The sequence below is a fragment of the Tinamus guttatus genome, unplaced genomic scaffold (genome assembly GCF_059628265.1).
Source record: "Tinamus guttatus ecotype Peru unplaced genomic scaffold, ASM5962826v1 Tinamus_guttatus_pri_ptg000229l, whole genome shotgun sequence".
Taxonomy (NCBI): domain Eukaryota; kingdom Metazoa; phylum Chordata; class Aves; order Tinamiformes; family Tinamidae; genus Tinamus; species Tinamus guttatus.
In genome coordinates this window covers 653,265-677,934 of record NW_028288763.1, presented here as the reverse complement: position 1 = coordinate 677,934, position 24,670 = coordinate 653,265, and the positions used below count along the sequence as shown (strand labels likewise).

Below are 24,670 nucleotides of genomic sequence, written 5' to 3'. Positions count from 1 at the left end.
CAGGACCCTCTGCTTCTTCCAGGTCACTCTTTGCACACCTGCTATCGCTCAAGGGACTTTTCCAGAGCTCTGGAGCTCACCAACCTCTCATACTCCCCAAAGATTCCCCAGAACGTTGTTAAGCCTCCTGACCTACCTAACCTTTTCTTGTGGATGAGCGCGTGTCATGCTGACACCTCCTTGCACCTCTTGGTATTTCCTGAAGAAGGCCCTCATTAATAGAACTTTTTCCCAAATACAAATATTCTCTGGGTTGATTCCTAGCTTTTTTTGCTTGCTCGTTTTCGGCTTTGGTTTTTGTGTCTGTTTAACTGGTAACATGACAGCAAACTCTGAGTCACCGCAGAGGAGGCTCCCGCTCCAAGTCGCGGCTCTCGCCGACTAATTCTCACTAACACGGACTCTCTCTGGCAGTGTTAAATGTGGAAAATGCCACAGGCTTGCGGTAGGAACTGCCAAGAAGGAAAGAAGGAGATACGTGTACAGGTACCTAAGAACATAAGCAGCAGAGTGGGAAGGGGAGAAGATGCTGCAGCAGGCACCATGGCTGCAAAGTGAGCGCTGACAAGGAGCAGAGCACCTGGGCCCAGGAGCCTCTGCGGAGCAAGCAGCGAGCGCGGGCAGAGCTGGACCCAGAGCAGGAGGCAGCGCAGAGCTCGCCCCAAAGGCACCCGGCCTGGGAGAGGCCTGTGAGGGGCTGGCAGGGGCCACCCGCGTGAGGGCCGCTCGCAGCCGCCACACAACACGGGCCGCCCTCGCGCCAGCGCCCGTTCTGCGGAGGGCAGCGGGCAGGGGCTCCGCGGCACTCGCAGCACATGGCCACAGCAGCCTCGGCTCGCATCGGCCTCCCTGTGAGGACCCGCTTAGCGGGAGAAGGACAGGCAGGGAGGAAGCACAAACCGCACAGGGTGCTAAAGGCCCCTGCCCGCCGTGCAGCGGCCCTCAGCCTGCAGTCCCTCAGGGGCACCATGACCCTGCTTTGCCAACTCCATCCGCCCAAGAGCGGCCCCACAGCACCTCCGCAGCATCCCCAACACCTCCCGCCCCATGAAGGGGGAGCCCCTGGGGGTCGCCGGTGGCCAGCCAGGGTCAGGGCCACCTGGGATGTGGGCAGAGCTGCAGCTTTGGGCAAGCAGGTTTCAGGGGGTGGTTTGTTCCAGAGCGGGGGGCAATAGAAGGAGCCGGGCGGCCCCCCCCACGCCTCAGAGGGGATGGGAAGCCCCATTGTTGGGTGTCGTCGCCAGGGGCCACCTGCTTCCTTGATGCCCTCGGGACCCAAGGTGCCCAGCGCAGGGCAAGCGGCCCTGAGGGCACCTCTGGAGCCCAGCGCGCCTGCTTCGTGCAGCAGCAGCACCAATGGCTCTCGGGCCACGGCTCTCCCTCGGCCAAGCGGTGGCGGCGCCAGCGCTGGCCCTTCTGCTCCTCTGGCTTCCCGGCGGCTGCCCTCCAGCCTTGCGGGATGCTGCTCCCCTTCTGCAACCCTCGTCCCTCCTTGTCGTCTCCCTGAGCCCTCACAGACACGTCTCACAGAGACCGGGCATGGAGCACGGCATCTCCTGCTTATGGAGTAAGCCCATGAATCAGGGTTACCAGCCAGCCCCTGGAGCACAACTGCAGCCACAGCCCCCACTGCATTGCTCCTGCTACATCAACCCTGCCTGGGGGAAGAATACACCTTGCTGGTCTGGGCAGCTTGTGCTGCAGGCAACCCTCCTGCCTGGAAGAACGCCACCAGCCACAGCCTCCAGTTTCATTACAATGCAGTGCTCATCAGCTTCATGCTCTGCTCCTGGAGGCCTTCATCACAACTTGAGCATTGAGATGTGCGGGCAGGATATACGACTGCCAGGATTTGGCCCACACATTCACCCGACCCACGGCGGGGAGGCAGTAGAGCTGGGCTGGTGTGCACGCCTCCAGAGTGCAAAGTGGCAATACCCTTTTAGCAGCCACGGAAGCAACTCATCTGCCCTTCTTCCCAGCAACGATCATGAAGAGGCACTACCACCGTCTGCTTACCCAGGAGTCGAGGTGCAACCCACATGTGCAACCCACTCCAACTACGGTTCGACTGTACGCTACAGGCACCATGTGCTCCGTTTAGCTTCAGTCAGCATTGAGCAGATGCCGCACATCAGCTACAAGTGTTCTCTCAAAGTCAAGCTTAACTTGCAGCGTGGTCTCAGGATCAGCTCCAAGCTCCTTAGTGTTCCTCACCAGCCCCTTCGCCTCTCCTCGAGTCTTCAGCCTCTTGCACTTAGGGCACTGGCCTACAGGCTGCAGGACACACAGGGTAGAGGAGGTTGGTTCAGTTCCTACAATTTTTTGACTTTCCAGAGCAACTTCTCTGCTGTACCTGCTCTTCCACAGCTTGGTGAGATGCTAGTGGCGAGCATAGTTTTCCCTGGAGAAGTAGGAACTGGAATGGAAGCCAAAAACAGGGCTTTCCCTCTCACCAAAAAGGAAAATTGGAATGCTGCCGCTACTTCCTCTGCCATAATAATATGCAAGAATTGTTTTTATCCAAAGCTGGAAAAGGAGAATGATTCCAAATTGGCCAGCGATGCTGTGATTTCCACTGTGCTTCAAGAATTTGACAAGAACCTTCTCCCTCGGATAGGTTATCCATCAGGAATTGCAAGAGCACTGCTGGGGCACAAAACACTTGTAAAAGGCACAGTGTCAAACATAGTCACTTTCAACATCACGTGGCTGGCAGCCAAAGTAATAGTGATGCCCAACACTGTGAATGTGGAAAAAGCTTTGGGAGCAGCCATAACTCAAAACCCTGTGCCCCTTTTAACAGTTGTGCTAATTTTTCTAGCCTACCTTGTTTTGGCCCTCTGGGCCATGACAAAAGACAAGGCTGACAAGGACACAGAGGACAAGAACCCCATTCTGCCAGACAAGGAGCCTTTTGATAAAGTGCACTTTGCGGTCACGTTGTACACAGGCAGTCGCTTAGGAGCTGGAACCACCGCAGATGTTTTTCTTCAACTCGTTGGCCAGGATGGCACAAGTGATGCCTTTTGCTTACGACACCCACATCTTCCGTCATTCCATCAGGGAAGCACCGATACATTTTTGCTAACTGCAGAGAAAGATCTGGGAGACATTTGTGCCTTAAGGGTCTGGCACAACAACAACGGGCCTTCTCCAAGCTGGTTCCTGAGCAGAGCAAAAGTTGAAAACGTGGACACCAACAAGACCTGGTTCTTTATTTGCCGCAAGTGGCTTGCGCTCAACAAGGATGACGGCTTACTCCAAAGGACATTCCTTGCCATGAGCCCAAAAGCACGTCTCGGCAGAATTGACTATTTTTTGATTAATCTTGAAGCAAAGCTGAGAGATGGTCACCTCTGGTTCTCAGTTTTTGCTCATCCTGGCACCGGCACTTTCAGCAGGCTCCAAAGGTTAACGTGCTGTTTGGCAATGTTACTACTGAACCTGCTTGTTAATTTTATGTTCTTTAGGGCTGACAAAAAGGAAGAATCCCCACTACCTGTGAGCGTTATGAGATCAATAGCATTAGCAGCCGAAAGGGCTTTGATTACGATACCTGTGCAGATGCTCCTCATTTCCTCATTTAGGTATTCCCAGAAGGAACGTTTTAATGCATTAGAAGGGGACAACATTGAGAGACAGAAGACACCACAAAGCGCTGTCCCCTTGTTCTTTCGCAAGAGACCAGCATTAGTTTTTTGCCGGGGATGTGTCTGCCTCTCCTGGACATTAATTACAGTTGTAACGGGGCTGTCTTCATTTTTTATTGTCTTCTATGGCTTGTCTTATGGGCAAGAGACCTCACATCAGTGGCTTTTAGCATCTTCAGTCTCCTTTGCGAAGAACATCTTCTTTTTCCAACCGCTAAAAATCCTGTTTTTCTCTGCCCTGAGTACACTCCTTCACAAATATTGTCAAAGTATTCCGTGGCCAACTCAGGAAAATTATTCTGACTTTAAGCCAGATAAAGCAATGGAGACGGAAGAGGAGGTGAGAGAGATGCACCGTAAACTTGTTCAAATCTTTCCCTTCACTTACATTGCACGTGAACGCCACACCAGACGCCGAGAAAGGAAAGATTATCTTAAGAATAGTTCCAGTATCATCCACTTAGGGTTGAAGTCAATATTATTACTTTTTGCTTTTTTAAAGGTCATAAGGTTTAAGAAGGGAGCAGCTATTGGGAAATTCAACTTATTTCATCCCATCAATTTCAGCCTCAGAGGAGACATCACTGACATTTGGGGCTCAGGGACAGAAAATTAAATGGGAAAAAGTGGTTTATCTGGTCATATGAGCAACGCGGGATATTGTATTTAGCACTCTGTGCTTTGTACTTTTCAAATAAATGCTCATCATTGTTTAACTTAATTAGTCATTCTTGCCTGAATTGATTAGTAAATTTTAAGGAGTTCTTAACACTCAGCCACTTGCTTTGGACTCTGTTCTGGTTTTCTCCCAAATTTTGGCCTTGTATCTACCTCAGTGGTACTTTCCCGTCATGGCAGCTGATACCTCTTTTACATAGACAATGACTGGAGAACAAGGCTATGAGGGGTAATCTGGCCTCTGGCAAAGAGGCCATGAGCGGATCTATGCTAAGCTAAACTAAGAGAGAGCTAAAAAAGGTGAGTGCTCTGAAAATGCTGATAAAACCTTTGCTCCTCAAAGCATAAGCAATAAAAGACGAGAGGATGATTTATTGTGCTTTGACCCGGCACAGTTAAATTAGGAGTTCTTAACACTAACAGCACATTTACATTTGTATGTGTGTTTTTACTTTTGCAAGGCATCCATGTCAGCCTCTCCAATAGTATAAAGAGTGTAAAATGGCCTTTCCATAGAATGCTGCTTGCCCAAGAAAGCTCTAAGGGCACGTTAATGGAGGGATTTCTTTTACCCTCCAAGGCACAAAAGGCCATTACTGGAGTATCCCCGAACGCAAACGAACGTTTGATTCCGGTAACACTCTAACATCCTCTCTTACCTGGCAGTTCACGAAACCAAGCGCAAGTCAGTCAAGCCCAATGGCTTAACTGCTGCCATTCGGAGCAGCCACGGCTGCAGTGCAACTGCTCATCTTCCCCAGCACTATCCTTGTCTTAAACTTGCTTCTGCACCACACTCTTAGTCCAAAATAAAGCTGCCCAGCCTCCTTCTCCAAGGAAGCCCCTGCTCTGAGAGGGGAAATACAGAGACTCGCAGAAAAAAAGAAAAAAGCATAAAAGGAGAGCACACAGCAACATACCCTTACCTAGTGAAGGAGTGAACTCTCCAACGAGGATCAACCAGCACAGGAGAAAGAAGTGCAAAACCTGATTTCTTGTCCCGCTGCTCTTTTCCTGGGAAAAACAAAGTGCAAAGCCATTGATAAGTGGGACACCAGCACAATATCTTTTTAAAGATATCTCTTATCTATTTATTAAAAATTTGGAAAAAAAAAAAAAAGGACACATATATAGTCACAAGCCTTTTTGCAAGGCTTACTGGCCTTGAGTCCTCGGTTCTGGGCTTAAGTGGCATTGCTGTTGCTTTTCTTTCTGCCTCCTTCCAGAGAGGCAGTGACAGGATGCAGGCAGCAGCTCACGGAGGGAGTCTCTTCCCCAGTTGCTTTGTGGCGCAGGGAGGATATTTTGGTTTCTTCGGGGAGCGGGGGAAGCATTTCTGGGCAGAGGTCGTAGGAGCTCATCAAAGGGCATGCTGCCAGTTTGAAAGCTCAGAGCTGGACTACCATTAGTATCTGTAACCCATCTCTGTCTCTTCTTTTTGGAAAGAGACAATAGGATTCTTATATTGCAGATCCAACCAGCCCTGCCCACTGGGATCAATCTGCAGTACCTGAGTTGGGATAGAAGGCATCGTTTTCCCTTCTTTTGTGATTTCGATGAAAAGGTACCCTAGGAGGGGGACACTGTTAAGTGAAAACTTCACTGGGGTTAGATGGTAAAATGTGACAAGAATTCCTTGGTTTTGTTTGTTTGTTTGTTTGTTTGTTTTGGGTGCACGTGCTAGAGATCTAGCATGACTTCCAAAGAGCTTCTGAAAAAATGTGCCAAACTCTTGTGGACTTCACCTGCCTCTTTATAGCATCGCTCACCATGCCAAGACGCAAATTCAGGACTCCAAAGTCCACTGTTAGAATTGCCATAATGATCAAGTACTTGGGCTGAGAAGATGCCCTGGCTGCATGAACTGTAAGAAAGCCATACAAGACCAGTCCTGTCATGGCTGTCAAGGGATAAGCTTTGGCCTGGAAAGCTGGAGAAAAGGGAATCTCTCCATTCTCTAGAGTTCCATTGGGGCAGTGACTAATACGATGCAGTTCCAAAAGCCCTTTGTTAAAAGGGATGCAGGCGCCTTCCTATCCCTCTGTCATCAGGAGGTTTCTCATGCGCTTGCCAGGCTACTTCCCAAGAACTGACGGGCTAAATTGCCCAGCGGATGCCAAATTGCATGTTTCTCTAGCAAACGGAAAGCATTTCCTCTCTTTGCTGCTCTTTCTTGCATTACTCTCTTTCTCAAAACATGAGAGTGGCCCAAATTGTGGAGGCGACAGATTGTCCACTCTCAGCTCTGAAGGAGCTGACTTTGTATACAGACCCGCTATGCTTCAGCTAGCTGCACAGGCATGAAAACGTCAGCTCTCTTCACCCTGGAGCGGCAATCAAGCCAACAGGAACAAGGGCTCCAAACATTTCCCTCATATTTTACCTTTGTTCATAAATCTGTGCTCATCCGTTTGCTTGACAGACAAGAAAAGTGAAATGTGTGCCTTGCTGTCCACCAAGACCTACCTTCATGATACTGAACAAGAGAGTGATGCCCACTGTGCTTCTGACACTCTGCTAGCTCTCCATTTTACAGAGGAAACCAAGCTTTTGCCACAGGGAGACAACAGAGCTAAATAGAAAAGTCTGTGGCTCTGCTTCTGTGGCCTCTAGTCTGCGTGGTATTATACTGGTCCTTGGGAGCAGCTAAACAGTTTCTCAGTTGTAAATAACTTATTCTGTTCAAGGAGCTATGAAAAATGTTAAGAAAGGAATGTCTGATCCTATGATGTAGCAGGAACACACCATTTGCTTGCCCAGGGCTGCTGCTGGCACCAGCCATGGTGCATACAGTTGAGCGGAATTCAGGAGCAACTGTCTAGAGGTCATCTTGACCCTTTGCTACATCCCAATAATCTCAGGTCGTAACACAACCGCCCAGCGCTGCCACCCGTGCTTCCTACAATCTCCACACTTTCCAACAGCACAAAAGGTGCCAGCACAACAGCACATGCCATACATGCCGACTTTGTACCCAGCGACAGCAAAAAGATTCACACTGATCAAACCAACTCCCGCCCCTTTCCCCAAATGGCCTGTCACTCACCCATTGGCAAACACATCCAGTGCACATACATGGAGCTTCTCCAGCTCACTCAGTGCCTGTGATTTTGCCAGCATCATCATTCTTCTCACTGCACTGTCCAGCTCTCTGTTGAGCCACACTGAACTTCCAGCGCCAAGCAGCTCCAATCCATTAGCGATGGCAAGTGCCATTGCTGCAGAAACCAGCGCATTAGAGCTTGCCAAGTAGAGCATTTACCTCTACATAAATTCCTGAAAGGGGCTTGTTTTGCCTGCTTCTTCGTTTGCTTGTTTGTTGTTTCAAATGGGAACTGTCTTGTAGGTGAAAGCAGTCCAGGCTTTAAGACATCATCCAGCAGTATCCAGCTGAAGAAGTAAAGGTTACACTTGGTAAAACTTGCATCTGCTGCTTTTAACTTGCAGAGACAGCCCTCACCATCTCTTAGGGTCTCCTTATTGCTCCAGGTTGCACCCTGTAACAGAGAAAGACAACTGCTAGAAAACAGACGATACTGAACTTCTTTGCATTCACACAAGCAAGGCAAATTCAAAAGTAAGCAAGCCAAAGGAGGAAAAGAGAAACTTTATTTTCAGGGAAGAGTTAACTTAGTAGGAGGATGGAGATCCTGGCTTCTTTAAGGCATGAGTTTATGTAGTTTATGTCTAGTGGGGGATTTTCCAGTGTCGAGTAGCAAGAGCTGACTGGCTGGAGCTTTGCCCTGCAGATGGAGTATTTAGCATAGCTCTCTGAAAGAAGGCTATTTATTTATTTATTTATTGCTCTCTACTCACGCCTTGCCTTAGTGGCCGTGTGGCAGCTGGCTTCTGAGGTATCCCCTTCTCGTCTCAGCCAGCCACTTTTTCTCACAAGCCTTGCATGAAGGTCACATGTGTGAGGCCACAAGCTTCTGGTTCCATTTAGCTGAAACATGCACGCACACATGCACGGGCCTTGCTGAAGCCTTCTTTCCTGAACAACCTGAAGTAAAAAGCCTGTCTCAAGCACTCACAAGCTGTATTTCTTGAGAGACGCTTGCAGAAGACAGAGACACTGCCCAGACACTTTAGCCAGATCTGGCCAAGGCCAAAGACTGGCCCCTGCTTTAAGACACGAGTTTACTAACAGGATCTGGTGCTTCTTTACCCAGAGCCGTGTCCCTTGTGGAGCCTCTGCTGGTTCTCAGGACCCTCTGCTTCTTCCAGGTCACTCTTTGCACACCTGCTATCGCTCAAGGGACTTTTCCAGAGCTCTGGAGCTCACCAACCTCTCATACTCCCCAAAGATTCCCAGAACGTTGTTAAGCCTCCTGACCTACCTAACCTTTTCTTGTGGATGAGCGCGTGTCATGCTGACACCTCCTTGCACCTCTTGGTATTTCCTGAAGAAGGCCCTCATTAATAGAACTTTTTCCCAAATACAAATATTCTCCTCTGGGTTGATTCCTAGCTTTTTTTGCTTGCTCGTTTTCGGCTTTGGTTTTTGTGTCTGTTTAACTGGTAACATGACAGCAAACTCTGAGTCACCGCAGAGGAGGCTCCCGCTCCAAGTCGCGGCTCTCGCCGACTAATTCTCACTAACACGGACTCTCTCTGGCAGTGTTAAATGTGGAAAATGCCACAGGCTTGCGGTAGGAACTGCCAAGAAGGAAAGAAGGAGATACGTGTACAGGTACCTAAGAACATAAGCAGCAGAGTGGGAAGGGGAGAAGATGCTGCAGCAGGCACCATGGCTGCAAAGTGAGCGCTGACAAGGAGCAGAGCACCTGGGCCCAGGAGCCTCTGCGGAGCAAGCAGCGAGCGCGGGCAGAGCTGGACCCAGAGCAGGAGGCAGCGCAGAGCTCGCCCCAAAGGCACCCGGCCTGGGAGAGGCCTGTGAGGGGCTGGCAGGGGCCACCCGCGTGAGGGCCGCTCGCAGCCGCCACACAACACGGGCCGCCCTCGCGCCAGCGCCCGTTCTGCGGAGGGCAGCGGGCAGGGGCTCCGCGGCACTCGCAGCACATGGCCACAGCAGCCTCGGCTCGCATCGGCCTCCCTGTGAGGACCCGCTTAGCGGGAGAAGGACAGGCAGGGAGGAAGCACAAACCGCACAGGGTGCTAAAGGCCCCTGCCCGCCGTGCAGCGGCCCTCAGCCTGCAGTCCCTCAGGGGCACCATGACCCTGCTTTGCCAACTCCATCCGCCCAAGAGCGGCCCCACAGCACCTCCGCAGCATCCCCAACACCTCCCGCCCCATGAAGGGGGAGCCCCTGGGGGTCGCCGGTGGCCAGCCAGGGTCAGGGCCACCTGGGATGTGGGCAGAGCTGCAGCTTTGGGCAAGCAGGTTTCAGGGGGTGGTTTGTTCCAGAGCGGGGGGCAATAGAAGGAGCCGGGCGGCCCCCCCCACGCCTCAGAGGGGATGGGAAGCCCCATTGTTGGGTGTCGTCGCCAGGGGCCACCTGCTTCCTTGATGCCCTCGGGACCCAAGGTGCCCAGCGCAGGGCAAGCGGCCCTGAGGGCACCTCTGGAGCCCAGCGCGCCTGCTTCGTGCAGCAGCAGCACCAATGGCTCTCGGGCCACGGCTCTCCCTCGGCCAAGCGGTGGCGGCGCCAGCGCTGGCCCTTCTGCTCCTCTGGCTTCCCGGCGGCTGCCCTCCAGCCTTGCGGGATGCTGCTCCCCTTCTGCAACCCTCGTCCCTCCTTGTCGTCTCCCTGAGCCCTCACAGACACGTCTCACAGAGACCGGGCATGGAGCACGGCATCTCCTGCTTATGGAGTAAGCCCATGAATCAGGGTTACCAGCCAGCCCCTGGAGCACAACTGCAGCCACAGCCCCCACTGCATTGCTCCTGCTACATCAACCCTGCCTGGGGGAAGAATACACCTTGCTGGTCTGGGCAGCTTGTGCTGCAGGCAACCCTCCTGCCTGGAAGAACGCCACCAGCCACAGCCTCCAGTTTCATTACAATGCAGTGCTCATCAGCTTCATGCTCTGCTCCTGGAGGCCTTCATCACAACTTGAGCATTGAGATGTGCGGGCAGGATATACGACTGCCAGGATTTGGCCCACACATTCACCCGACCCACGGCGGGGAGGCAGTAGAGCTGGGCTGGTGTGCACGCCTCCAGAGTGCAAAGTGGCAATACCCTTTTAGCAGCCACGGAAGCAACTCATCTGCCCTTCTTCCCAGCAACGATCATGAAGAGGCACTACCACCGTCTGCTTACCCAGGAGTCGAGGTGCAACCCACATGTGCAACCCACTCCAACTACGGTTCGACTGTACGCTACAGGCACCATGTGCTCCGTTTAGCTTCAGTCAGCATTGAGCAGATGCCGCACATCAGCTACAAGTGTTCTCTCAAAGTCAAGCTTAACTTGCAGCGTGGTCTCAGGATCAGCTCCAAGCTCCTTAGTGTTCCTCACCAGCCCCTTCGCCTCTCCTCGAGTCTTCAGCCTCTTGCACTTAGGGCACTGGCCTACAGGCTGCAGGACACACAGGGTAGAGGAGGTTGGTTCAGTTCCTACAATTTTTTGACTTTCCAGAGCAACTTCTCTGCTGTACCTGCTCTTCCACAGCTTGGTGAGATGCTAGTGGCGAGCATAGTTTTCCCTGGAGAAGTAGGAACTGGAATGGAAGCCAAAAACAGGGCTTTCCCTCTCACCAAAAAGGAAAATTGGAATGCTGCCGCTACTTCCTCTGCCATAATAATATGCAAGAATTGTTTTTATCCAAAGCTGGAAAAGGAGAATGATTCCAAATTGGCCAGCGATGCTGTGATTTCCACTGTGCTTCAAGAATTTGACAAGAACCTTCTCCCTCGGATAGGTTATCCATCAGGAATTGCAAGAGCACTGCTGGGGCACAAAACACTTGTAAAAGGCACAGTGTCAAACATAGTCACTTTCAACATCACGTGGCTGGCAGCCAAAGTAATAGTGATGCCCAACACTGTGAATGTGGAAAAAGCTTTGGGAGCAGCCATAACTCAAAACCCTGTGCCCCTTTTAACAGTTGTGCTAATTTTTCTAGCCTACCTTGTTTTGGCCCTCTGGGCCATGACAAAAGACAAGGCTGACAAGGACACAGAGGACAAGAACCCCATTCTGCCAGACAAGGAGCCTTTTGATAAAGTGCACTTTGCGGTCACGTTGTACACAGGCAGTCGCTTAGGAGCTGGAACCACCGCAGATGTTTTTCTTCAACTCGTTGGCCAGGATGGCACAAGTGATGCCTTTTGCTTACGACACCCACATCTTCCGTCATTCCATCAGGGAAGCACCGATACATTTTTGCTAACTGCAGAGAAAGATCTGGGAGACATTTGTGCCTTAAGGGTCTGGCACAACAACAACGGGCCTTCTCCAAGCTGGTTCCTGAGCAGAGCAAAAGTTGAAAACGTGGACACCAACAAGACCTGGTTCTTTATTTGCCGCAAGTGGCTTGCGCTCAACAAGGATGACGGCTTACTCCAAAGGACATTCCTTGCCATGAGCCCAAAAGCACGTCTCGGCAGAATTGACTATTTTTTGATTAATCTTGAAGCAAAGCTGAGAGATGGTCACCTCTGGTTCTCAGTTTTTGCTCATCCTGGCACCGGCACTTTCAGCAGGCTCCAAAGGTTAACGTGCTGTTTGGCAATGTTACTACTGAACCTGCTTGTTAATTTTATGTTCTTTAGGGCTGACAAAAAGGAAGAATCCCCACTACCTGTGAGCGTTATGAGATCAATAGCATTAGCAGCCGAAAGGGCTTTGATTACGATACCTGTGCAGATGCTCCTCATTTCCTCATTTAGGTATTCCCAGAAGGAACGTTTTAATGCATTAGAAGGGGACAACATTCAGAGACAGAAGACACCACAAAGCGCTGTCCCCTTGTTCTTTCGCAAGAGACCAGCATTAGTTTTTTGCCGGGGATGTGTCTGCCTCTCCTGGACATTAATTACAGTTGTAACGGGGCTGTCTTCATTTTTTATTGTCTTCTATGGCTTGTCTTATGGGCAAGAGACCTCACATCAGTGGCTTTTAGCATCTTCAGTCTCCTTTGCGAAGAACATCTTCTTTTTCCAACCGCTAAAAATCCTGTTTTTCTCTGCCCTGAGTACACTCCTTCACAAATATTGTCAAAGTATTCCGTGGCCAACTCAGGAAAATTATTCTGACTTTAAGCCAGATAAAGCAATGGAGACGGAAGAGGAGGTGAGAGAGATGCACCGTAAACTTGTTCAAATCTTTCCCTTCACTTACATTGCACGTGAACGCCACACCAGACGCCGAGAAAGGAAAGATTATCTTAAGAATAGTTCCAGTATCATCCACTTAGGGTTGAAGTCAATATTATTACTTTTTGCTTTTTTAAAGGTCATAAGGTTTAAGAAGGGAGCAGCTATTGGGAAATTCAACTTATTTCATCCCATCAATTTCAGCCTCAGAGGAGACATCACTGACATTTGGGGCTCAGGGACAGAAAATTAAATGGGAAAAAGTGGTTTATCTGGTCATATGAGCAACGCGGGATATTGTATTTAGCACTCTGTGCTTTGTACTTTTCAAATAAATGCTCATCATTGTTTAACTTAATTAGTCATTCTTGCCTGAATTGATTAGTAAATTTTAAGGAGTTCTTAACACTCAGCCACTTGCTTTGGACTCTGTTCTGGTTTTCTCCCAAATTTTGGCCTTGTATCTACCTCAGTGGTACTTTCCCGTCATGGCAGCTGATACCTCTTTTACATAGACAATGACTGGAGAACAAGGCTATGAGGGGTAATCTGGCCTCTGGCAAAGAGGCCATGAGCGGATCTATGCTAAGCTAAACTAAGAGAGAGCTAAAAAAGGTGAGTGCTCTGAAAATGCTGATAAAACCTTTGCTCCTCAAAGCATAAGCAATAAAAGACGAGAGGATGATTTATTGTGCTTTGACCCGGCACAGTTAAATTAGGAGTTCTTAACACTAGCAGCACATTTACATTTGTATGTGTGTTTTTACTTTTGCAAGGCATCCATGTCAGCCTCTCCAATAGTATCAAGAGTGTAAAATGGCCTTTCCATAGAATGCTGCTTGCCCAAGAAAGCTCTAAGGGCACGTTAATGGAGGGATTTCTTTTACCCTCCAAGGCACAAAAGGCCATTACTGGAGTATCCCCGAACGCAAACAAACGTTTGATTCCGGTAACACTCTAACATCCTCTCTTACCTGGCAGTTCATGAAACCAAGCGCAAGTCAGTCAAGCCCAATGGCTTAACTGCTGCCATTCGGAGCAGCCACGGCTGCAGTGCAACTGCTCATCTTCCCCAGCACTATCCTTGTCTTAAACTTGCTTCTGCACCACACTCTTAGTCCAAAATAAAGCTGCCCAGCCTCCTTCTCCAAGGAAGCCCCTGCTCCCAGAGGGGAAATACAGAGACTCGCAGAAAAAAAGAAAAAAGCATAAAAGCAGAGCACACAGCAACATACCCTTACCTAGTGAAGGAGTGAACTCTCCAACGAGGATCAACCAGCACAGGAGAAAGAAGTGCAAAACCTGATTTCTTGTCCCGCTGCTCTTTTCCTGGGAAAAACAAAGTGCAAAGCCATTGATAAGTGGGACACCAGCACAATATCTTTTAATTGATATCTCTTATCTATTTATTAAAAATTTGGAAAAAAAAAAAAAGGACACATATATAGTCACAAGCCTTTTTGCAAGGCTTAGTGGCCTTGAGTCCTCGGTTCTGGGCTTAAGTGGCATTGCTGTTGCTTTTCTTTCTGGCTCCTTCCAGAGAGGCAGTGACAGGATGCAGGCAGCAGCTCACAGAGGGAGTGTCTTCCCCAGTTGCTTTGTGGCGCAGGGAGGATATTTTGGTTTCTTCGGGGAGCGGGGGAAGCATTTCTGGGCAGAGGTGGTAGGAGCTCATCAAAGGGCATGCTGCCAGTTTGAAAGCTCAGAGCTGGACTACAATTAGTATCTGTAACCCCATCTCTGTCTCTTCTTTTTGGAAAGAGACAATAGGATTCTTATATTGCAGATCCAACCAGCCCTGCCCACTGGGATCAATCTGCAGTACCTGACTTGGGATAGAAGGCATCGTTCTCCCTTCTTTTGTGATTCCAATGAAAAGGTACCCTAGGAGGGGGGACACTGTTTAAGTGAAAACTTCACTGGGGTTAGATGGTAAAATGTGACAAGAATTCCCTTGTTTTTTTTGTTTGTTTGTTTGTTTGTTTGTTTTGGGTGCACGTGCTAGAGATCTAGCATGACTTCCAAAGAGCTTCTGAAAAAATGTGCCAAACTCTTGTGGACTTCACCTGCCTCTTTATAGCATCGCTCGCCATGCCAAGACGCAAATTCAGGACTCCAAAGTCCACTGTTAGAATTGCCATAATGATCAAGTACTTGGGCTGAGAAGATGCCCTGGCGGCATGAACTGTAAGAAAGCCATACAAGACCAGTCCTGTCATGGCTGTCAAGGGATAAGCTTTGGCCTGGAAAGCTGGAGAAAAGGGAATCTCTCCATTCTCTAGAGTTCCATTTGGGCAGTGACTAATACGATGCAGTTCCAAAAGCCCTTTGTTAAAAGGGATGCAGGCGCCTTCCTATCCCTCTGTCATCAGGAGGTTTCTCATGCGCTTGCCAGGCTACTTCCCAAGAACTGACGGGCTAAATTGCCCAGCGGATGCCAAATTGCATGTTTCTCTAGCAAACGGAAAGCATTTCCTCTCTTTGCTGCTCTTTCTTGCATTACTCTCTTTCTCAAAACATGAGAGTGGCCCAAATTGTGGAGGCGACAGATTGTCCACTCTCAGCTCTGAAGGAGCTGACTTTGTATACAGACCCGCTATGCTTCAGCTAGCTGCACAGGCATGAAAACGTCAGCTCTCTTCACCCTTGAGCGGCAATCAAGCCAACAGGAACAAGGGCTCCAAACATTTCCCTCATATTTTACCTTTGTTCATAAATCTGTGCTCATCCGTTTGCTTGACAGACAAGAAAAGTGAAATGTGTGCCTTGCTGTCCACCAAGACCTACCTTCATGATACTGAACAAGAGAGTGATGCCCACTGTGCTTCTGACACTCTGCTAGCTCTCCATTTTACAGAGGAAACCAAGCTTTTGCCACAGGGAGACAACAGAGCTAAATAGAAAAGTCTGGGGCTCTGCTTCTGTGGCCTCTAGTCTGTGTGGTATTATACTGGTCCTTGGGAGCAGCTAAACAGTTTCTCAGTTGTAAATAACTTATTCTGCTCAAGGAGCTATGAAAAATGTTAAGAAAGGAATGTCTGATCCCATGATGTAGCAGGAACACACCATTTGCTTGCCCAGGGCTGCTGCTGGCACCAGCCATGGTGCATACACTTGAGCGGAATTCAGGAGCAACTGTCTAGAGGTCATCTTGACCCTTTGCTACATCCCAATAATCTCAGGTCGCAACACAACTGCCCTGCGCTGCCACCCATGCTTCCTACAATCTCCACACTTTCCAACAGCACAACAGGTGCCAGCACAACAGCACATGCCATACATGCCCACTTTGTACGCAGCGACAGCAAAAAAATTCGTGCTGATCAAACCAACTCCCGCCCCTTCCCCCAAATGGCCTGTCACTCACCCATTGGCAAACACATCCAGTGCACATACATGGAGCTTCTCCCGCTCACTCAGTGCCTGTGATTTTGCCAGCATCATCATTCTTCTCACTGCACTGTCCAGCTCTCTGTTGAGCCACACTGAACTTCCAGCACCAAGCAGCTCCAATCCATTAGCGATGGCAAGTGCCATTGCTGCAGAAACCAGCGCATTAGAGCTTGCCAAGTAGAGCATTTACCTCTACATAAATTCCTGAAAGGGGCTTGTTTTGCCTGCTTCTTTGTTTGCTTGTTTGTTTGTTTCAAATGGGAACTGTCTTGTAGGTGAAAGCAGTCCCAGGCTTTAAGACATCATCCAGCAGTATCCAGCTGAAGAAGTAAAGGTTACACTTGGTAAAACTTGCATCTGCTGCTTTTAACTTGGAGAGACAGCCCTCACCATCTCCTAGGGTCTCCTTATTGCTCCAGGTTGCACCCTGTAACAGAGAAAGACAACTGCTAGAAAACAGACGATACTGAACTTCTTTGCATTCACACAAGCAAGGCAAATTCAAAAGTAAGCAAGCCAAAGGAGGAAAAGAGAAACTTTATTTTCAGGGAAGAGTTAACTTAGTAGGATGATGGAGATCCTGGCTTCTTTAAGGCATGAGTTTATGTAGTTTATGTCTAGTGGGGGATTTTCCAGTGTCGAGTAGGAAGAGCTGACTGGCTGGAGCTTTGCCCTGCAGATGGAGTATTTAGCATAGCTCTCTGAAAGAAGGCTATTTATTTATTTATTTATTGCTCTCTACTCACACCTTGCCTTAGTGGCCATGTGGCAGCTGGCTTCTGAGGTTTCCCCTTCTCGTCTCAGCCAGCCACTTCTTCTCGCAAGCCTTGCATGAAGGTCACATGTCTGAGGCCACAAGCTTCTGGTTCCATTTGGCTGAAACATGCACGCACACATGCACGGGCCTTGCTGAAGCCTTCTTTCTTGAACAACCTGAAGTAAAAAAGCCCTGTCTCAAGCACTCACAAGCTGTATTTCTTGAGAGACGCTTGCAGAAGACAGAGACACTGCCCAGACACTTTAGCCAGCTCTGGCCAAGGCCAAAGACTGGCCCTTTGCCCCTGCTTTAAGACAAGAGTTTACCAACAGGATCTGGTGCTTCTTTACCCAGAGTCGTGTCCCTTGTGGAGCCTCTGCTGGCTCTCAGGACCCTCTGCTTCTTCCAGGTCACTCTTTGCACACCTGCTATTGCTCAAGGGACTTTTCCAGAGCTCTGGAGCTCACCAACCTCTCATACTCCCCAAAGATTCCCCAGAATGTTGTTAAGCCTCCTGACCTACCTAACCTTTTCTTGTGGATGAGCGCGTGTCATGCTGACACCTCCTTGCACCTCTTGGTATTTCCTGAAGAAGGCCCTCATTAATAGAACTTTTTCCCAAATACAAATATTCTCTGGGTTGATTCCTAGCTTTTTTTGCTTGCTCGTTTTCGGCTTTGCTTTTTGTGTCTGTTTAACTGGTAACATGACAGCAAACTCTGAGTCACCGCAGAGGAGGCTCCCGCTCCAAGTCGCGGCTCTCGCCGACTAATTCTCACTAACACGGACTCTCTCTGGCAGTGTTAAATGTGGAAAATGCCACAGGCTTGCGGTAGGAACTGCCAAGAAGGAAAGAAGGAGATACGTGTACAGGTACCTAAGAACATAAGCAGCAGAGTGGGAAGGGGAGAAGATGCTGCAGCAGGCACCATGGCTGCAAAGTGAGCGCTGACAAGGAGCAGAGCACCAGGGCCCAGGAGCCTCTGCGGAGCAAGCAGCAAGCGCGGGCAGAGCTGGACCCAGAGCAGGAGGCAGCGCAGAGCTCGCCCCAAAGGCACCCGGCCTGGGAGAGGCCTGTGAGGGGCTGGCAGGGGCCACCCGCGTGAGGGCCGCTCGCAGCCGCCACACAACACGGGCCGCCCTCGCGCCAGCGCCCGTTCTGCGGAGGGCAGCGGGCAGGGGCTCCGCGGCACTCGCAGCACATGGCCACAGCAGCCTCGGCTCGCATCGGCCTCCCTGTGAGGACCCGCTTAGCGGGAGGAGGACAGGCAGGGAGGAAGCACAAACCGCACAGGGTGCTAAAGGCCCCTGCCCGCCGTGCAGCGGCCCTCAGCCTGCAGTCCCTCAGGGGCACCATGACCCTGCTTTGCCAACTCCATCCGCCCAAGAGCGGCCCCACAGCACCTCCGCAGCATCCCCAACGCCTCCTGCCCCATGAAGGGGGAGCCCCTGGGGGACGCCAGTGGCCAACCAGGGTCAGGGCCACCTGGGACGTGGGCAGAGCTGCAGCTTTGGGCAAGCAGCTTTCAGGGGGTGGTTTGTTCCAGAGCGGGGGGCAATAGAAGGAGCCGGGCGGCCCCCCCCACGCCTCAGAGGGGATGGGAAGCCCCATTGTTGGGTGTCGTCGCCAGGGGCCACCTGCTTCCTTGATGCCCTCGGGACCCAAGGTGCCCAGCGCAGGGCAAGCGGCCCTGAGGGCACCTCTGGAGCCCAGCACGCCTGCTTCGTGCAGCAGCAGCACCAATGACTCTCGGGCCACGGCTCTCCCTCGGCCCAGCGGTGGCGGCGCCAGCGCTGGCCCTTCTGCTCCTCTGGCTTCCCGGCGGCTGCCCTCCAGCCTTGCGGGATGCTGCTCCCCTTCTGCAACCCTCGTCCCTCCTCGTCGTCTCCCTGAGCCCTCACAGACACGTCTCACAGAGACCGGGCATGGAGCACGGCATCTCCTGCTTATGGAGTAAGCCCATGAATCAGGGTTACCAGCCAGCCCCTGGAGCACAACTGCAGCCACAGCCCCCACTGCATTGCTCCTGCTACATCAACCCTGCCTGGGGGAAGAATACACCTTGCTGGTCTGGGCAGCTTGTGCTGCAGGCAACCCTCCTGCCTGGAAGAACGCCACCAGCCACAGCCTCCAGCTTCATTACAATGCAGTGCTCATCAGCTTCATGCTCTGCTCCTGGAGGCCTTCATCACAACTTGAGCATTGAGATGTGCGGGCAGGATATACGACTGCCAGGATTTGGGCCACACATTCACCCGACCCATGGCAGGGAGGCAGTAGAGCTGGGCTGGTGTGCACGCCTCCAGAGTGCAAAGTGGCAATACCGTTTTAGCAGCCACGGAAGCAACTCATCTGCCCTTCTTCCCAGCAACGATCATGAAGAGGCACTACCACCGTCTGCTTACCCAGGAGTCGAGGTGCAACCCACATGTGCAACCCACTCCAACTACGGTTCGACTGTACGCTACAGGCACCATGTGCTCCGTTTAGCTTCAGTCAGCATTGAGCAGATGCCGCACATCAGCTACAAGTGTTCTCTCAAAGTCGAGCTTAACTTACAGCGTGGTCTCAGGATCAGCTCCAAGCTCCTTAGTGTTCCTCACCAGCCCCTTCGCCTCTCCTCGAGTCTTCAGCCTCTTGCACTTAGGGCACTGGCCTACAGGCTGCAGGACACACAGGGTAGAGGAGGTTGGTTCAGTTCCTACAATTTTTTGACTTTCCAGAGCAACTTCTGTGCTGTACCTGCTCTTCCACAGCTTGGTGAGATGCTAGTGGCGAGCATAGTTTTCCCTGGAGAAGTAGGAACTGGAATGGAAGCCAAAAACGGGGCTTTCCCTCTCACCAAAAAGGAAAATTGGAATGCTGCCGCTACTTCCTCTGCCATAATAATATGCAAGAATTGTTTTTATCCAAAGCTGGAAAAGGAGAATGATTCCAAATTGGCCAGCGATGCTGTGATTTCCGCTGTGCTTCAAGAATTTGACAAGAACCTTCTCCCTCGGATAGGTTATCCATCAGGAATTGCAAGAGCACTGCTGAAGCACAAAACACTTGTAAAAGGCACAGTGTCAAACATAGTCACTTTCAACATCACGTGGCTGGCAGCCAAAGTAATAGTGATGCCCAACGCTGTGAATGTGGAAAAAGCTTTGGGAGCAGCCATAACTCAAAACCCTGTGCCCCTTTTAACAGTTGTGCTAATTTTTCTAGCCTACCTTGTTTTGGCCCTCTGGGCCATGACAAAAGACAAGGCTGACAAGGACACAGAGGACAAGAACCCCATTCTGCCAGACAAGGAGCCTTTTGATAAAGTGCACTTTGCGGTCACGTTGTACACAGGCAGTCGCTTAGGAGCCGGAACCACCGCAGATGTTTTTCTTCAACTCGTTGGCCAGGATGGCACAAGTGACGCCTTTTGCTTACGACACCCACATCTTCCGTCATTCCATCAGGGAAGCACCGATACATTTTTGCTAACTGCAGAGAAAGATCTGGGAGACATTTGTGCCTTAAGGGTCTGGCACAACAACAACGGGCCTTCTCCAAGCTGGTTCCTGAGCAGAGCAAAAGTTGAAAACGTGGACACCAACAAGACCTGGTTCTTTATTTGCCGCAAGTGGCTTGCGCTCAACAAGGATGACGGCTTACTCCAAAGGACATTCCTTGCCATGAGCCCCAAAGCACGTCTCGGCAGAATTGACTATTTTTTGATTAATCTTGAAGCAAAGCTGAGAGATGGTCACCTCTGGTTCTCAGTTTTTGCTCATCCTGGCACCGGCACTTTCAGCAGGCTCCAAAGGTTAACGTGCTGTTTGGCAATGTTACTACTGAACCTGCTTGTTAATTTTATGTTCTTTAGGGCTGACAAAAAGGAAGAATCCCCACTACCTGTGAGCGTTATGAGATCAATAGCATTAGCAGCCGAAAGGGCTTTGATTACGATACCTGTGCAGATGCTCCTCATTTCCTCATTTAGGTATTCCCAGAAGGAACGTTTTAATGCATTAGAAGGGGACAACATTCAGAGACAGAAGACACCACAAAGCGCTGTCCCCTTCTTCTTTCGCAAGAGACCAGCATTAGTTTTTTGCCGGGGAAGTGTCTGCCTCTCCTGGACATTAATTACAGTTGTAACGGGGCTGTCTTCATTTTTTATTGTCTTCTATGGCTTGTCTTATGGGCAAGAGACCTCACATCAGTGGCTTTTAGCATCTTCAGTCTCCTTTGCGAAGAACATCTTCTTTTTCCAACCACTAAAAATCCTGTTTTTCTCAGCCCTGAGTACACTCCTTCACAAATATTGTCAAAGTATTCCGTGGCCAACTCAGGAAAATTATTCTGACTTTAAGCCAGATAAAGCAATGGAGACGGAAGAGGAGGTGAGAGAGATGCACCGTAAACTTGTTCAAATCTTTCCCTTCACTTACATTGCACGTGAACGCCACACCAGACGCCGAGAAAGGAAAGATTATATTAAGAATAGTTCCAGTATCATCCACTTAGGGTTGAAGTCAATATTATTACTTTTTGCTTTTTTAAAGGTCATAAGGCTTAAGAAGGGAGCAGCTATTGGGAAATTCAACTTATTTCATCCCATCAATTTCAGCCTCAGAGGAGACATCACTGACATTTGGGGCTCAGGGACAGAAAAATAAATGGGAAAAAGTGGTTTATCTGGTCATATGAGCAACGCGGGATATTGTATTTAGCACTCTGTGCTTTGTACTTTTCAAATAAATGCTCATCATTGTTTAACTTAATTAGTCATTCTTGCCTGAATTGATTAGTAAATTTTAAGGAGTTCTTAACACTCAGCCACTTGCTTTGGACTCTGTTCTGGTTTTCTCCCAAATTTTGGCCTTGTATCTACCTCAGTGGTACTTTCCCGTCATGGCAGCTGATACCTCTTTTACACAGACAATGACTGGAGAACAAGGCTATGAGGGGTAATCTGGCCTCTGGCAAAGAGGCCATGAGCGGATCTATGCTAAGCTAACCTAAGAGAGAGCTAAAAAAGGTGAGTGCTCTGAAAATGCTGATAAAACCTTTGCTCCTCAAAGCATAAGCAATAAAAGACGAGAGGATGATTTATTGTGCTTTGACCCGGCACAGTTAAATTAGGAGTTCTTAACACTAACAGCACATTTACATTTGTATGTGTGTTTTTACTTTTGCAAGGCATCCATGTCAGCCTCTCCAATAGTATCAAGAGTGTAAAATGGCCTTTCCATAGAATGCTGCTTGCCCAAGAAAGCTCTAAGGGCACGTTAATGGAGGGATTTCTTTTACCCTCCAAGGCACAAAAGGCCATTACTGGAGTATCCCCGAACGCAAACAAACGTTTGATTCCGGTAACACTCTAACATCCTCTCTTACCTGGCAGTTCACAAAACCAAGCGCAAGTCAGTCAAGCCCAATGGCTTAACTGCTGCCATTCGGAGCAGCCACGGCTGCAGTGCAACTGCTCATCTTCCCCAGCACTATCCTTGTCTTAAACTTGCTTCTGCACCACACTCTTAGTCCAAAATAAAGCTGCCCAGCCTCCTTCTCCAAGGAAGCCCCTGCTCCCAGAGGGGAAATACAGAGACTCGCAGAAAAAAAGAAAAAAGCATAAAAGGAGAGCACACAGCAACATACCCTTACCTAGTGAAGGAGTGAACTCTCCAACGAGGATCAACCAGCACAGGAGAAAGAAGTGCAAAACCTGATTTCTTGTCCCGCTGCTCTTTTCCTGGGAAAAACAAAGTGCAAAGCCATTGATAAGTGGGACACCAGCACAATATCTTTTTAAAGATATCTCTTATCTATTTATTAAAAATTTGGAAAAAAAAAAAAAAAGGACACATATATAGTCACAAGCCTTTTTGCAAGGCTTACTGGCCTTGAGTCCTCGGTTCTGGGCTTAAGTGGCATTGCTGTTGCTTTTCTTTGTGGCTCCTTCCAGAGAGGCAGTGACAGGATGCAGGCAGCAGCTCACGGAGGGAGTCTCTTCCCCAGTTGCTTTGTGGCGCAGGGAGGATATTTTGGTTTCTTCGGGGAGCGGGGGAAGCATTTCTGGGCAGAGGTGGTAGGAGCTCATCAAAGGGCATGCTGCCAGTTTGAAAGCTCAGAGCTGGACTACAATTAGTATCTGTAACCCATCTCTGTCTCTTCTTTTTGGAAAGAGACAATAGGATTCTTATATTGCAGATCCAACCAGCCCTGCCCACGGGGATCAATCTGCAGTACCTGAGTTGGGATAGAAGGCATCGTTTTCCCTTCTTTTGTGATTCCAATGAAAAGGTACCCTAGGAGGGGGGACACTGTTTAAGTGAAAACTTCACTGGGGTTAGATGGTAAAATGTGACAAGAATTCCCTTGGTTTTTGTTTGTTTGTTTGTTTGTTTGTTTTGGGTGCACGTGCTAGAGATCTAGCATGACTTCCAAAGAGCTTCTGAAAAAATGTGCCAAACTCTTGTGGACTACACCTGCCTCTTTATAGCATCGCTCACCATGCCAAGACGCAAATTCAGGACTCCAAAGTCCACTGTTAGAATTGCCATAATGATCAAGTACTCGGGCTGAGAAGATGCCCTGGCTGCATGAACTGTAAGAAAGCCATACAAGACCAGTCCTGTCATGGCTGTCAAGGGATAAGCTTTGGCCTGGAAAGCTGGAGAAAAGGGAATCTCTCCATTCTCTAGAGTTCCATTGGGGCAGTGACTAATACGATGCAGTTCCAAAAGCCCTTTGTTAAAAGGGATGCAGGCGCCTTCCTATCCCTCTGTCATCAGGAGGTTTCTCATGCGCTTGCCAGGCTACTTCCCAAGAACTGACGGGCTAAATTGCCCAGCGGATGCCAAATTGCATGTTTCTCTAGCAAACCGAAAGCATTTCCTCTCTTTGCTGCTCTTTCTTGCATTACTCTCTTTCTCAAAACATGAGAGTGGCCCAAATTGTGGAGGCGACAGATTGTCCACTCTCAGCTCTGAAGGAGCTGACTTTGTATACAGACCCGCTATGCTTCAGCTAGCTGCACAGGCATGAAAACGTCAGCTCTCTTCACCCTTGAGCGGCAATCAAGCCAACAGGAACAAGGGCTCCAAACATTTCCCTCATATTTTACCTTTGTTCATAAATCTGTGCTCATCCGTTTGCTTGACAGACAAGAAAAGTGAAATGTGTGCCTTGCTGTCCACCAAGACCTACCTTCATGATACTGAATAAGAGAGTGATGCCCACTGTGCTTCTGACACTCTGCTAGCTCTCCATTTTACAGAGGAAACCAAGCTTTTGCCACAGGGAGACAACAGAGCTAAATAGAAAAGTCTGGGGCTCTGCTTCTGTGGCCTCTAGTCTGCGTGGTATTATACTGGTCCTTGGGAGCAGCTAAACAGTTTCTCAGTTGTAAATAACTTATTCTGTTCAAGGAGCTATGAAAAATGTTAAGAAAGGAATGTCTGATCCTATGATGTAGCAGGAACACACCATTTGCTTGCCCAGGGCTGCTGCTGGCACCAGCCATGGTGCATACAGTTGAGCGGAATTCAGGAGCAACTGTCTAGAGGTCATCTTGACCCTTTGCTACATCCCAATAATCTCAGGTCGTACCACGACCGCCCAGCGCTGCCACCCGTGCTTCCTACAATCTCCACACTTTCCAACAGCACAAAAGGTGCCAGCACAACAGCACATGCCATACATGCCCGCTTTGTACGCAGCGACAGCAAAAAGATTCACACTGATCAAACCAACTCCCGCCCCTTTCCCCAAATGGCCTGTCACTCACCCATTGGCAAACACATCCAGTGCACATACATGGAGCTTCTCCAGCTCACTCAGTGCCTGTGATTTTGCCAGCATCATCATTCTTCTCACTGCACTGTCCAGCTCTCTTTTGAGCCACACTGAACTTCCAGCGCCAAGCAGCTCCAATCCATTAGTGATGGCAAGCGCCATTGCTGCAGAAACCAGCGCATTAGAGCT

General features: G+C 49.7%; 3 protein-coding genes across 3 annotated transcripts; all 3 read left to right on the top strand.

Annotated features, from left to right (window-relative positions):
- The first annotated feature begins 2,379 nt into the window (after nucleotides 1-2,379).
- Nucleotides 2,380-6,173, top strand: LOC148594556 (polycystin family receptor for egg jelly-like). Its single transcript, XM_088525638.1, has 2 exons — nucleotides 2,380-3,607; nucleotides 6,091-6,173. The coding sequence occupies exons 1-2, from the start codon at nucleotides 2,380-2,382 to the stop codon at nucleotides 6,171-6,173; spliced, it is 1,311 nt and encodes a 436-aa protein (XP_088381764.1).
- A 4,744-nt stretch (nucleotides 6,174-10,917) lies between these two features.
- On the top strand, nucleotides 10,918-14,717 carry LOC148594555 (polycystin family receptor for egg jelly-like). Its single transcript, XM_088525636.1, has 2 exons — nucleotides 10,918-12,145; nucleotides 14,635-14,717. Exons 1-2 carry the CDS (start codon nucleotides 10,918-10,920, stop codon nucleotides 14,715-14,717), a joined length of 1,311 nt encoding a protein of 436 aa, XP_088381762.1.
- Nucleotides 14,718-18,630: 3,913 nt separating this feature from the next.
- LOC148594554 (polycystin family receptor for egg jelly-like) lies at nucleotides 18,631-23,269 on the top strand. Its single transcript, XM_088525635.1, has 3 exons — nucleotides 18,631-18,658; nucleotides 19,682-20,770; nucleotides 23,187-23,269. Exons 1-3 carry the CDS (start codon nucleotides 18,631-18,633, stop codon nucleotides 23,267-23,269), a joined length of 1,200 nt encoding a protein of 399 aa, XP_088381761.1.
- The last annotated feature ends 1,401 nt before the right edge of the window (nucleotides 23,270-24,670 follow it).